The sequence below is a fragment of the Anas platyrhynchos genome, chromosome 5, assembly GCF_047663525.1.
Source record: "Anas platyrhynchos isolate ZD024472 breed Pekin duck chromosome 5, IASCAAS_PekinDuck_T2T, whole genome shotgun sequence".
NCBI lineage: Eukaryota > Metazoa > Chordata > Aves > Anseriformes > Anatidae > Anas > Anas platyrhynchos.
In genome coordinates, this window is record NC_092591.1 from 33,715,083 (window position 1) to 33,728,123 (window position 13,041).

The following is a 13,041-nucleotide window of genomic DNA, read 5'->3' on the forward strand; positions in this document are numbered from 1 at the left end:
CCAATGGCAAAATTGAGTATTAAAGTGTTCTGCCATTAAAGGCAACAGCTCTATGCAATTCTTCCAAAAGAGCAGAACTTTCTACACCTTAATACTTCCTTCCACCTATGGCACACAAAGGAAAACTTGGAAATGACTTTATGGGCTCTGTAATACAAGCCACAGAGTGATGCCACCTGGAGCAGTGTCATGATATGACATTCACATGCTGTATGAGCAATTTCACTGAGATTAGATTGTCATCTTCATGCTATCCTGTGAGCACATCAGTGATTCTTTTTAAAGAAATTTACCCAACAACCTTCTGTTCCCACCTAGTCCCAGTTAAAAGAAATTATTCAAGCAGCAGCTGCATCTATCATACTCTTCTGTTTCCCTGTTTACACGACTGAACAGAAAAGCAATGACACTTCCTGTTTAAAACACGTTTTCCTTCCCAAGGAAGGTAAGAACAGAGATCTCAGAGCAAATTCCCAAAACAAAGCAAGATCTCCCACTGCATAGCTCACCACCTCCATTACGTAGTGTATCATGCTTCTAACCTACAGAGCTCAACTAGAAATGACAAGGATGCTCTTTCCTTAGCTCAAAAAAAAAAATTCCTTAAATATCATGATAAATTTCTGATTTGACTAATTAACAAAGTGCCAAAGAACTCCAATCTGGATTGACGCAAACTCTATATAAACTTTACATTTACGTTTAGAACATTAACAACATGTACTTTGTTTCTTACCTGTCATTTCCATTTTCATATTTTCTTCCTTCCTTACAGATTCTTCCAGATCTGACTCCTGTATGGAAAGAGATGCTCCTACACCATGCTGAGGCACAGTCAGAGATTCCACAAACTCCTCCGGTCTGTTCTGTTCCTTTTTTAATTCGTTTTTCTGGCCTACATTAACACCACGTCGTGACTTTAAGAAAGCAACTAAACTGGGATCTGCAAGTATTGACAAAGAGAGAGACAGAGAAGTGATAGAAAGTCTCAAAATACTTGATAACGCCTATAGGTCTTGCTATTTATCTTAGTCTTTCCATTCCCATTCCACATATCCCCTTCTTCTGTGCCAGCTGTCATTTCTTTTCAAATTGAGGCACTTAACTGCTTTATGACCTCCTGAGCATGTAAACTGGGGACAACTCTCTGGTGAGGTGACACCAGAGAGAGAGATGATAAATGTTTTTCAAGGTAAAGCAGCAAAAAAAAAATCTGTTTATTCTTCTGACTTACAAACAAAACCAGAATTGTTTCTTTCCCCCTCACTGCTACTGAAAAAGGCACAGCCATACAAGACCATTCGTTACAGAGAGAACTCTGGTCTGTGATTTATGGGAGGAAGCCAGGTCTGACAGTTTGCCTACCCTGTCTGTGAATTGTTCAGTTCTGAATGCTATGAGAGTACACAGAACAGACACCACAAAAAGAATTACCTGCTGTACTGAATTGCACTAGAACTGCAGTGCACGGTCTACATATTAAGTTAGGAGAAGGAGATCTTGTTCATTCTGAACTGATTCCGCATCCTGAGACTTAATTATGGTCTAATAACATCCAGAAAACATAAGTGATCGTTCTCTTCATGCTTTGGAGAAGAGGAACGCTTGGGAGGCAGGGGTGTTTTGAAGCACAGCTAAGATTCCTCTCTCAAACAAGAAAGCATCTGGAGACTTTTACATGTTACTTTCAGATCTACTACAGATATACTGCATCGTTTTTGATGAAGTGCATTTTCTCACTCTGGAAGATGATTTTCCATCTTGAAGATGGTGTTGGGATGTTTATGCCTGAGACAAATAGCAAGAGCCTGTGCACTACCTCCCTAAAACACACAGAGACACTTTGATAAACCATGTCAGGCACGTGTAAAGTAAGAAGAATATATCTTCCATTGGTTATTTATTCCTTGGAGGACAAAGGACAAGCAATTCAGTTCTCTGCACGCAACAGAGGTCATCCCCCAAAAAAGAAACAACTGCTTCATCTCTTGAACAGTTTGAAGAGGATGCAGGGATCCATCCCACACTTGTGACTGCTGCATGCTCTTCTCATGAGGCAGTATAAACCTCCCTCAGTGAGGGAGAGGCATTCAGCCCCACCTCATTAAAGCATCCATATTTTTTTATTGAATGCAGGCAAAGCTGTCACTTTCCCACACTTTACTGTATGCAGCAATGAAGAGGCTATATTCCCTATTTCATAAAAACATTAATCAAAAGTCACCAATTATATAAATCTGTGCACAGTATGAAAAAAAAAAATATTTCTGCACACAGTGTCCATAGGTAAAAACAAACTAGTGACAACTATAAGAGTTTGAAGACCCTACCCACCCTCACAATCCACCCCAAGCAGTCTCATTTACTTCATGCTTAAGAGGTGAATTCTGAAACTGGTCAGCAATAAACACCCACAAATTATTCTGACTCCTGAATATGGAGGAAAAGTCTCTTGAATCCACATGTCTGTACCTGTCCAGTTCCCAAGCTCATTCGCAAGCAGGCAACTTAGTTTAGGAGTTGCTTCATTGTGCATGATTCCCTGGGCACGGATATTTTCAGAATACCAAAATAACCCCCAGTATACTTCAGGCCTCAAAGACTGAAAGATTTATAACTTCAACCCATAAGGTACATAAATACATATGCGGCTTAAAAAAAATAATTAATTGTTGAAAAATACTTAACATATCCCCTATCCTTTTTTAAATCCTTAAGTGTTTGCTTCACTAATACCCTGACAGGCTGAGTGGTGGGTGAAAGAAGCAAAGGCAACAAATCAGTCACAAGAAGAATATGCATGAACAAGGTATTTTTCATACACATGCTGTTGTTACAAACAGTGAAGTTAGAAAAGCAAGATTCTGTTACCTTTCTTACAGGCATCACAGAATTACATTTTAGGACCCCAGTACATGTACATGTAACCGGGTATCAGGTGTACAAAATACACAGCAATCCCACAGCAAAGGGGAAAGAAGAGAGTGTTAGTGTAAGCCCCCTCTCACTGAAGAATAAGCACTCTTGAAACTCCTTCACACTTGATTCTTACTCATAAGCTACTGACATGACATGGAAGTTAAACTACCCCCATGTGCAATGACTGGTGATCCTGAGCTCCCATCTTTGATCTGCATATTTGTTGAGACTTTGAGAGACCTACAAGTTCAGTAAACTTCCATGCCTTGAGGGGAATTCACCCTGGGAAGCACATACCCAGCTGAGCCAGAAGCTTTTCCTGTTCCTGCAGGATCTCTTCCTGGGACATGGACTGCAGCTTCTCCAAGTTCTCTTTGTGAATAGCCTGAGCTTCCTGCTCACTCTTTTGGCTTCCAAGACCCTCTCCCGTTATGATACAAGGCCGCTGAGTGGTAAAAAAGTCATCAGCTTTATCTAAAAGATCCAGCAAAGAAAGCAGTTAGCGATTTAAGTCTCTGGTATTGTAAGCTCTTTTAGATTTTGTCATTATCAAGCAGAATCCACAAACACTTTTTTTTTTTTAAAAAAAAAAAAAAAAAAAAAAAAAAACTTGGTAGCCAAGTTAAAACAGGAGGAAAGTTTAATTTATCTTGAAACAAAGTATTTGGGCTTTCAGTTTTTTGTCCCATGTGACAACAAAACACCATTTCTGCCTTGTTTCATTAGGAGTTGGGGAGGGACAAGAGAGAATTAATTTAGTTTCTGTAAAGCAAAGCAACAAAAGGTGAACTTGAGCATAATGTTTATTACAAGAAACGGAGCTACTCTGCTTCTCCTCTTGCTTCTAGCAACCCTCTCACAGAAACCCTTCCCCAGCAATCTTATAGAGGCTAAGCCATTTCCTGATCCCTCTGTTGTGTTACTACATTTATAAGTGTTCTCCTGCTTCAAGGGGATCACAGCCATGGGGCTGCTGTTTCCCTTTGGTATTTCTCAGACAGAAGTACACTGGCACAATTGTAACAGGGTATACAGCAAACAGCAATTGACCTGGGTGGTGGGTTAGTGCAAACACCACACAGCATGCTGAAGGTTTTCTTACCAATTCTTTGACAGGATCCTTAGCCAAACGATGAGAACCTTTACATGACATCTAGCATCCGTTTCAATGTGAAAAAGAGGATGTCAGGGAAAAACCCAGACATATGGTAATCCTGTGCAGAGGGGACTGCTCAAGACACACACGTGCATGCGCACACAGAAGCCTGGAGCTGCAGGTACCACTTGAATTGGTTTCATCTTTCCTTGTCACATTGCTGTCAGACAAATAACTGCTGGAGGTGGCACTGACTCAGCGCTGCCTCACAACACTCCTTATAAAGCAAAGCCACAGTCTCATGGCAGAGCATCCAGGGATGGAAGACTGAGCTTTCAACTTCCAGGCAGTAGCAATGGGAACCTTTCACAGGGGTCCTGAACCATCATGGTGCACAAGATGGACCCTTCTCCAAAAATTGCAAAAACTACTGATGAACCAATAAATGCTATACATGTGACAGAGAGAGAAGAAAAGGAGGGCAAGAACCTTGAAAAATAAAACTATTTGGCCTTGTGTAAAAACAGAAGAGAAAATTATTGTGAAAGCTGACCCAATTTTAGAATGTTAATTTGGGTCTCTGACCATTTCAAATCCTTGCCATGCCACAGACATTCCAAGTGACTTTGCAATGTCTGAACTAAGGACAATAAGGTTTCCCTAGTTTAAAGATAAGGTGCACTGCTTTTATGATATTATTAAGGCTATATAAATATAGTAGACTGGATAAGCAGAACCTTTTCCACTTACCATCCCTGTTGCCAGGCCGAGGTGCCTCTTCTGTTGATCCCTCAGGATCCAGGGCATCCCGAGGAGCTGATCTTACTTGCACGCACTCAGCAGCAGAGGGAGCTGTTGCTTCCTTTTCAGCAGCCCTTCTTGCTGCCATCTTTTGTGCAAAGATGCTTTTTCTTCCAGATCCCACCTTCACCTGCAAACAAGGAAGCCATGTGTCACCATCTCAGACTCCCCCGCACACCTGGCACTAAAAAAATATGTAAATCTGATCCTAAAGACACCCTCGGATCAGACTTTGGGACACGACACAGGAGAAGCTGCTGGCAGCCACCTGCCCTTTTCCGTGCAGGTGCTGTTCGGTTTTTTACCATACAATTTAATGCTAGGACAGAGAGACAAAACACCTGAATGTTTTTTCTACCTAGGGAGAGAAGATGATTAATTATAACTCAGACCAGGCGAGTACACCTAAAATATCACCAAACATAACAGTTCCAGCTTTCCTGCTGCTTGGAAACCTTGCATAGCTGAATACTTTGCATTTCTGAGGATAAATGGGGCTGTACTGTGCTCACCACATGCTTGGAACAGGCTTCTTATAAGGTGATTAGAGAGCAGCAGGGTGAAGAGATTTACACAGTAAGAAGTGGGCAAGTGGTGCTAAAATAATCCTGACTAAATTACTGTTCTGCCTGCCTAGGCGATGGAAGGGCAAGGCTCTGAACAGCTTTTGATACACGGGAAATCCGAAGAAGACTAAGAAAAAAAAAAAAAAAAAAAAACCTCTTGCATGTCCCCAGTCCAGAGAAGGAGCTTAAAAGGCAATCTTAACATTTAGTAGCTACTGTGTACTCCTGCATCAGGTAAATAGAACTGGTAGGTTTGAAAATTACTACTTCCTCTCAAGAGAGCTGTCCTTCAAAATCAACCCTCTCTTCAAAGCAACCATAGCTATCAATCGCATTCCATTTCCCAGTATCTGACACTTACTCAGCTAGCAGCTCTTGCTACAACAACAACTACTCTGATGATAGCAGCCATGGCTTCCAGCTTTACAGCCTCAGAACAAATTTTATGTCAAAATCTAAGAAGCTGCAAAAGATAATCTGAGCAACCACATTCAAATGTCATTCCAGGAAGAATCAGGGGCAACTTGAGTAAGTACAGACTTACACAAACCTGATGGGCAAATTCACAGAAACTGTTTCTCAAAAAAAGCAAGGCAGAACACGCTGTCTTACAACAGGGCAGATTTGATCCTTCTCACTAAAGTTAGCTGAAGGGGATTGCCTTTTCCTAAACTGAAAGAATTCCAGTGTTATTTAATTGCAGGGTATAGACTGCCTATTTGATGGCAGTTTGGTAGGAGAATTTTCTCCTGTACCAAGAAGACAATGCCAGAACGATGCTGAGCCAACTCCTATCTCCAGCATGCACAGTCACTTATTTGGAGCCCTACCAGTCACCAGGCACTGCACTTTGTTGTGGAGAAGACTTAATAGTTAATGAAGGTAGCATAGAACAGTTGGTCCCACTCTTACCTCACTTTTTATCTCAGAACGGTGAAATGTCCTGGGAAATGGGTCTCCAGTGGGCACTGGCATGGTCACTTCTACTGCGCTCGTGTCTCGTTCCTGCAGCAAAAAAAAATCCAATGCTGTAGAAACCAGAAGAACAGCCCCACATGTTTATACTGTTTAGCTAAGAGTGGGCTAAACTCTCAGCTCTGCAGCTCACAAGCTTTCTGTTACGTAGCTGTCAGGCTCAGAACACCTTGTGCTTACTTGAAGCCAAGGTGAGGCTATCTTCCAAAAGTCTGTGCTGCCATGCTCCACAAGCCACCCGAAGATTCAGATGTAGGGAAACCAGGACCAATGCAGAGCAATAAGAACATCCCCTTCAGAGAAAGCAGAACCTCACCCAAATCCACACTAGAGCACAATCCTGCACGCATGCAGCGTGATCTGTAGGCACTCTGGACTGGACAGCAGATTCAAACCCATGTTTAGCTGACAGCAAAAATATACCCAATGAGGTTTTTTTTCCCCCAGGATGCTTCAGGGCATTGGTCTACAGTGCCACAACTGCTTCGTTACACTGCAGAAATAAAAAGCAGCAACAGAACCCTTCATCCCTGTGCAGTTCATAGCACTCAAAAACCACTGGACTATCAGGTGAAGGCTAGACATACAATGATTTTGCTGAAGACTGCTGTAATGTGCCGATCATGACTCTCAAGTCTTTCCTCTGGATCTTCATCCTCAAAGTGGACAGAGGCACTTTTGGACTTTTTTGGAGGACCAGGAGTTAGAGCTGGGAGAACATCAGGAAAATCTGTGGAGAGGAAATAAAAAAAAACCAGACAGATTACTCATGTATAACTACTACACAATAGGTATCAAACCAAACTCTCCCTAACAGCACCTATTATTGCTATGATGAGAAACAAACCAGATGAGGAAGCAGTAAGACAACTAAGAACCCTCCGTCTCTGACTTGCACTGGATAATGGAGAGCAACATGCTTAAGAATTTTATTATTTATGTATTGGCACCAAAGTTTTTTCAAAGAGGTGCATAAGCAGAAAAGGGTACTGAGGCCTGACAGCAAATCTTAAGGGAAGAAAGAAGGCTGTACAGAAACAACTGGTGTCCTTGCAGGTTGTGTTCAGGCACAGAAAAGCACAGTTCCACTGCCAGCTCCAACAGCGAGTGATTAGTATGATCACAAGCTAGCTAGTCAAGGCCTTCGTTTCACTCTTAACTGGGATCGCATTTCTTACCTAGAAGCAAGCTCTGCAAGATTTAAACTGTTGCTTTCAAGAAAGCACCTTGAGCTTCTGAGACTATTAAGTGCATGACAAGCGTTACTACTGGTGGAGGAAAACAAAACCACAAGAAGGAAGTTTATCAAAAGAGATCTGCCAGCTGAAATTTGGAACCGCTAGCAGAGCTAAATCTCAGAGACAGTGAGAAGGGGGCCTGGATAGATGGCAAAGTAAGCACCCAGAGTCCAATGAATACACATCTCATTGCAAGAGGTATTTTCTGTGATTGGCAAGGTACCACAGACAGCTGATAAATGTAGATGAAGACAGTGTGTTGGAAAGGTGTTTCTACTGCACATAGTAATGTTGGACAAGGGCATTTTCAAACAAGGCCAAGAACAAATACTACAATGGGGATATATGCAGGCGTACAACAGCAAGTTCAAAGGGAAGAACTGAAAGGCAGAGAGAAGCCAAGCAATTCAGGGAGCCCCACAAGGGAAATTACCATCCAGCATCACCACATCCTTGCTGTCCTGCAGCGGGGGTCTCTCAGCATCTGTGCTCCCTTCCTCCCCCTTTCTCTTGTCTGCTTTCTTCACAATCTTCACTGCAGGTGAAGCTCTGGCTGCCAGGAACTGGTTTTGGAAGTGTATCAGGTCTGCCTCGGACTCGCCAGGCTTTGGTCTTGACAACATCCTGCCTTCTTGCTCCTGCAGGCCGGCCCTGTGTGGTGTTCACATGGAAGATGTGGAAAACGGGTTAGAGGACTGGTGTTCCTGAGGAAAGGACGAGGGCAGCAAGCGAAAATTACACATTTTTGTCCTGCTCTGTTGTTTCTGTACAAACTGCAGCTCTTCAGGATCTACTTCAGGATCACCCCAGGATACAACTAGTTGTACCAGAGCCCCAGACAAACCACTCACCTTGTTCTTCACTGCCAAACACCATGCCACTAGGCAAGCCAACACCTGCTCTAGCATCCAGCTGGAGCAGAATGGCATCCATCCAGCACAGAACTGGCCAACAAGTCTATCACTGCCAGAATGCCAGCCACACGGCCTTGGATTTGCAAAGCCACGGAAGTACCTGTGCCAAGGCAGTAGGGTTGACTTATTCCAGTATCAGCAAACAAGAATGTCAGAGGGAGAGGGACATGCACACCTCCTGCCTCCACCATACTGTCTTATCAAGATCCCGCCACCAGCATCTCTGTCAGGATGCAAGAGCCTCTCCATGTAGATTTTGGACAATACACTCACCACTATCACTCCCTTTCTCTAATCTCCCAACAGAAGAAAAAAAAAAAAAGAGAAAAAAAAAAGGTTTTCCTCTTTATCTCACCCTTCTTCATTTCTCTGTTTCACTGTCTTCTTACTGGCACAATTTATGCTATTCCCAAGCATTTTCATTCACTGCTCAGACCAGTTTTCAGATGAGAGATGGGTGGTATTTATAAACACTTGTATCTCAGTCTATATCAGTTTACACGGAAAGAAACTCTTCCACCTCCCATCTACTGGCCATGAAAATACTTGCAAATACTACACCTCTCGCTCCCACAGCCTGGGACCATCAATCTACTTCTCCCAGGCAGCGAGGGTTTGCAAATACCGATCACTCGAATTGAATTGCTGATCGGAACTAGTGCTGCAGACCTGACACCCTCCCATACCCAGAATTTTTAAATGCTTTGTACACATTTGATCTCTTCTACTTCTAACAGATGATCAGGACTCAACGATAATTTACTTTGAAGCTGGAAAGGGACGTAGATGTGGATTTTTAAAGCTTCGTTCATCTCCCATATGGACAGGCTGTATGCACGAGCAAATGCAAAGCTTTGAAGTGAATCTCTGTCAATTTCTGACCAAAACCAAGTTCAACCCCAGTGCAGACACAGCCTGCCTTGAAACCAATGTTTTGTTTGTCTTACTCTGTTACCATCCTTTTCTGTAAAGTACTTGGGCAGATACCTTGCGGGAAGGATGCTAGAAGACACAAGAATTACACAAGTATTACCTCATGCAGTATTTATGGCCTACACTTGGAATATTTCTACCATTTTCAATGATCCCATTCTTGACCAATGCCAATTAGATATGATGCTGCTTGCTCCATCATCTCTAAATGAAGAAGAGACCCAGGCACTTTCACAGTTCTGTGTTGTTCTTTGGTTTTGGTGATTTTCTCTTTTTCTTTTTTTTTTTTTTTAAATCAAGACCTTCATGTAAAAACAACGGCCAGACCAGATCAGCTGAAATACTTCTTCCTGCCCCTGCTTTTGTGCAAAAATTGGACTAAAACCATTCAGATTTAAGAGCTTTGTGCGCCAATACAAAGTGGATTTTCAGAGGTTTTGAGTTTGCAGGGACTGCATTCACTGCAGCACTCAGTAATGAGGAAACAGGCCTCTTCATCCGATGCCAGCATCACGAGTTAGTTGCCGATTTCAGACATCTCAACACGCTGGCCTTAATGAAAGCTGTCAGCTCAAGAGTCCCAGAACAACAACTTCCATTTACACCAAGCCTACACATGGCATAGGCAGCAGCAAGGGGAGCTTCCTCATACCCTCTGAACCATAAAACCCTCCCAATAGAGGGAAAAGATGCCCAGCCTCTCTGCCAGACAGCATCAAGGATGTCTGCAGAACACGGCCACCACTGGGGGCAACTTCCCAGCAGGAAGGTAGGGGAGGGGAGCATGCTGCTACCTTGCCTCGCACACCTGGGATGTCACTGTGGCTCTGACTGATGCTGAGCAGGCAGAAACGGTCCCAGTTCCCTTCCAATTGCACAGCAAAAATTGCAGCTCCTGCAGACGGCTCCTTTTTTGTGCACTCCTAGCATACGCACGCCTACTCGCGGTTTATTTATGGACCTTTCTGCCTCAACAGGGGCTCCAGTAGTCATACCTCAGTAGATAGGTCCCCCTTTCACATGCATAAGCAGCATCGCATGCATCAAAAGCCAAGTGTTTCATGCCCTGTCATCATGGGCTTCAAAGCCTGAGCGAGGATGATGCTAGGATTAACAGACACAAAACGCCTGGTTCTAAGCAAAGCGTGCTGCTAATCTTTCTGTGCTAAGCCCCTTCCACACACACCATTGTCTGAGTCTCTGCATATCACTTACATTATTCAAGAATATATGGGGCCTTGAGGCTGCCTTTAATTGCCTGGAGAATTGTCAGGCAGAAGAAGCCAACTTTGCAGTCACTGTCTAAAGAGATGGGACAGAAACGTGTCAGGAACCATTTCCTCAAAGTCAGTCCTTCCTCCATATGGATATGAAAGACACCCAAACAGTTACAGGGTGGTAATACGGAGGTGGGGCATTAGTCTGGTGTGAAAAATAGATAAAAAACTTCAATGTGTTCTTTCTATTTTCTGAGTCTAGAAATTTAATACAACCAAGGCCTTTGACTTGGTCCTTCTGCAGCCTAATGGGAAAGAAATTGTTTAAATACACATGGTACTTGCAGACAGACTGAGGTAAACATAATTTACTTTGAAACAGTACCTCTTTCCATGCCTTCTGGAGGCTATCTAAACACTTTAGCAACACTTACCTGGCCATCACAAAGAGCAGTTCTCATCCATCAGCACCCAGAGAAAACACATAAGACAACAAACTGGACTGATCATCAGCACTGCCACCAGCACCACACAGCCTGGTTATCTTCAGTCTCGCAACCTGCACTTTAAAAGCTACCCGCTCGGAAGTTGTCTGTCTACAGGGACCACCACCTAACCAACACACACAGCCTGACAGACATGTTGTCCTAGGGATGCCTGCAAAGGGATCAGAAATACAGTGAAAGGCCCATAAGCACCTATACACACCAGAATGCTGTGATTGTTATGCAGACATGGGATCATCTGCTGGTGTATCCTCTGTCTGGACTAAGAACCTCAATAAATACCTTTCTGTTATGTGTTGGACTCATGGATATGGACTGTGGATATGGTTGCTTGAAAAGCCTGTCAGCATTGCAGATAGTTTAACAAACGTGGTCAGGACCAATGGGTGAAGCTGGAGTAAAAAAAGGTGCAAAAGGACAGACGGCGACGAAGTCTCTGAGTGCTTCAAGTGCAAAGACACGTTTCTGGATTACCCAACTTCAGCTCAAGTGTCACCCTGAGGAGGAAGGCTGGTTAGGGCAGTAGGGGCCTCCAGTCACAGCCTAACACATCACTGGTGTATCGCAGAGGGTGGCACTTACGTTACAGACACACTGAGGTTTGTAATACTCCTGCAACACTCCCCTGAAGCAGCCCTTGAGCTCCGGAGGCACGTGTTACTCCTCCCTGCCGCCTCCCCTAGCCAACACAGAACAGTACCAGAATCAAGCAGTTTGTACGAGCAGCACACCACGCTCCTGCCGAAGATGTGTAGTTGCCACCAGGCTACACAAGACCACACTCGGTGCAATCCCCTGTCACAGCGACTTTTATTCTGCTCTACATCACCTGCATTTACTTGGCGTTGTTTCTCCTGCAGCAGCAGAGGCCCGCAGAGCCACAAAGCCGCACACCAGCCGCGAAGTGGGAACGGGCTGGCCCCGATGGCCCCGAAGGCCCTTTCCAACCTTATTAATTCCGTGGCTCTGTGATTTTACGGCTCCACAGGCCGCCAGGCTGCGTACAAACACGAAACCGCCTCAGGCTCCGAACAGATACTGCAAGTTGCCAGCGTTTCACCCCCGTCCTCAAATCTACATCGTTATATTGGTTTATTAAAGCTGCAGGGTTTGAAATAAAAGAGAAATGAGCGCCCAGCGGCCGCAGGCAGCGCCTCCTGAGGCGGCCGGTAACGCGCGGGGCCCCGCGCCCGGCCCCGCCACCACTCACCTGCGCTCGGCCCGCACCGCTCGCCGCCAGCACTTCCGCTCCGCCCCGCAGCGGCTACTTCCGCCCGGTAGCGCTACTTCCGCCCGCACTTCTCCTCCACGGGGGGGCGGCGCCATTTTGCCTCCCCTCAGTGCCCGTCCTTGGGGGTGTCACACGCACCTCGCCCTACCTCGCCCTGCTCGGTGATGAGCTCCAATATTTCCCCCAAATCTTTCTTAGGTTAAACAGCGCAAATGCGCGCTCCCCCAGGTGTAAATATAGGGCACCACCTCATAATAGTAACATATGCCTGCCAGTATTAAAACACATTTATGTAAATCTCTGATCTGTCCATTCTCTTTATTAGAGGTTGTTGGTGTGCCTGAGACTATAGGTACTTCAGGAGGACGGATATATAAAGCTACATGAACAGAGCTATAATTTATTATTCATGCCTAATTATTCATGTATTATTCACATACACCAAGCTTTATTAAAGAATTCTGGAAAGCAGTCGTAACTTGCAGAAGCATTTATTTTAATAGTGGTCCTTAGTTTTAATGCTTAATCAACTTTGAGCTTTTTTCTTTTTTTTTACCAGAGGTGAACTCAGTGGGCATGGGTAGGGATGCAGGTTGCAGCTCTTGGGCCAGGTGGGCCCTCTGTTTGGGAAGGACTCACCCCAAG

At 44.3% G+C, this 13,041-nt stretch overlaps 1 protein-coding gene across 3 annotated transcripts in view; it reads right to left on the bottom strand.

The window, feature by feature from the left end:
* Window positions 1-12,523, bottom strand: part of RPAP1 (RNA polymerase II associated protein 1) — a 42,066-nt gene extending 29,543 nt beyond the window's left edge. Inside the window, exons 1-7 of one of the 3 annotated variants that reach the window (XM_027459581.3) lie at window positions 12,376-12,523; window positions 8,029-8,246; window positions 6,945-7,087; window positions 6,295-6,387; window positions 4,766-4,946; window positions 3,217-3,393; window positions 737-943 (exon numbers count right to left, since the gene is read on the bottom strand). In XM_027459581.3, the coding sequence (XP_027315382.3) occupies window positions 737-943; window positions 3,217-3,393; window positions 4,766-4,946; window positions 6,295-6,387; window positions 6,945-7,087; window positions 8,029-8,246; window positions 12,376-12,491 (1,135 nt within the window). In that variant the 5' untranslated portion in view covers window positions 12,492-12,523. Of the gene's footprint in view, window positions 1-736; window positions 944-3,216; window positions 3,394-4,765; window positions 4,947-6,294; window positions 6,388-6,944; window positions 7,088-8,028; window positions 8,300-11,994; window positions 12,349-12,375 lie in introns of those variants that run through there. The other 2 variants (XM_027459582.3, XM_005029135.6) reach the window with 2 other exon arrangements.
* Between the last annotated feature and the right edge of the window lie 518 nt (window positions 12,524-13,041).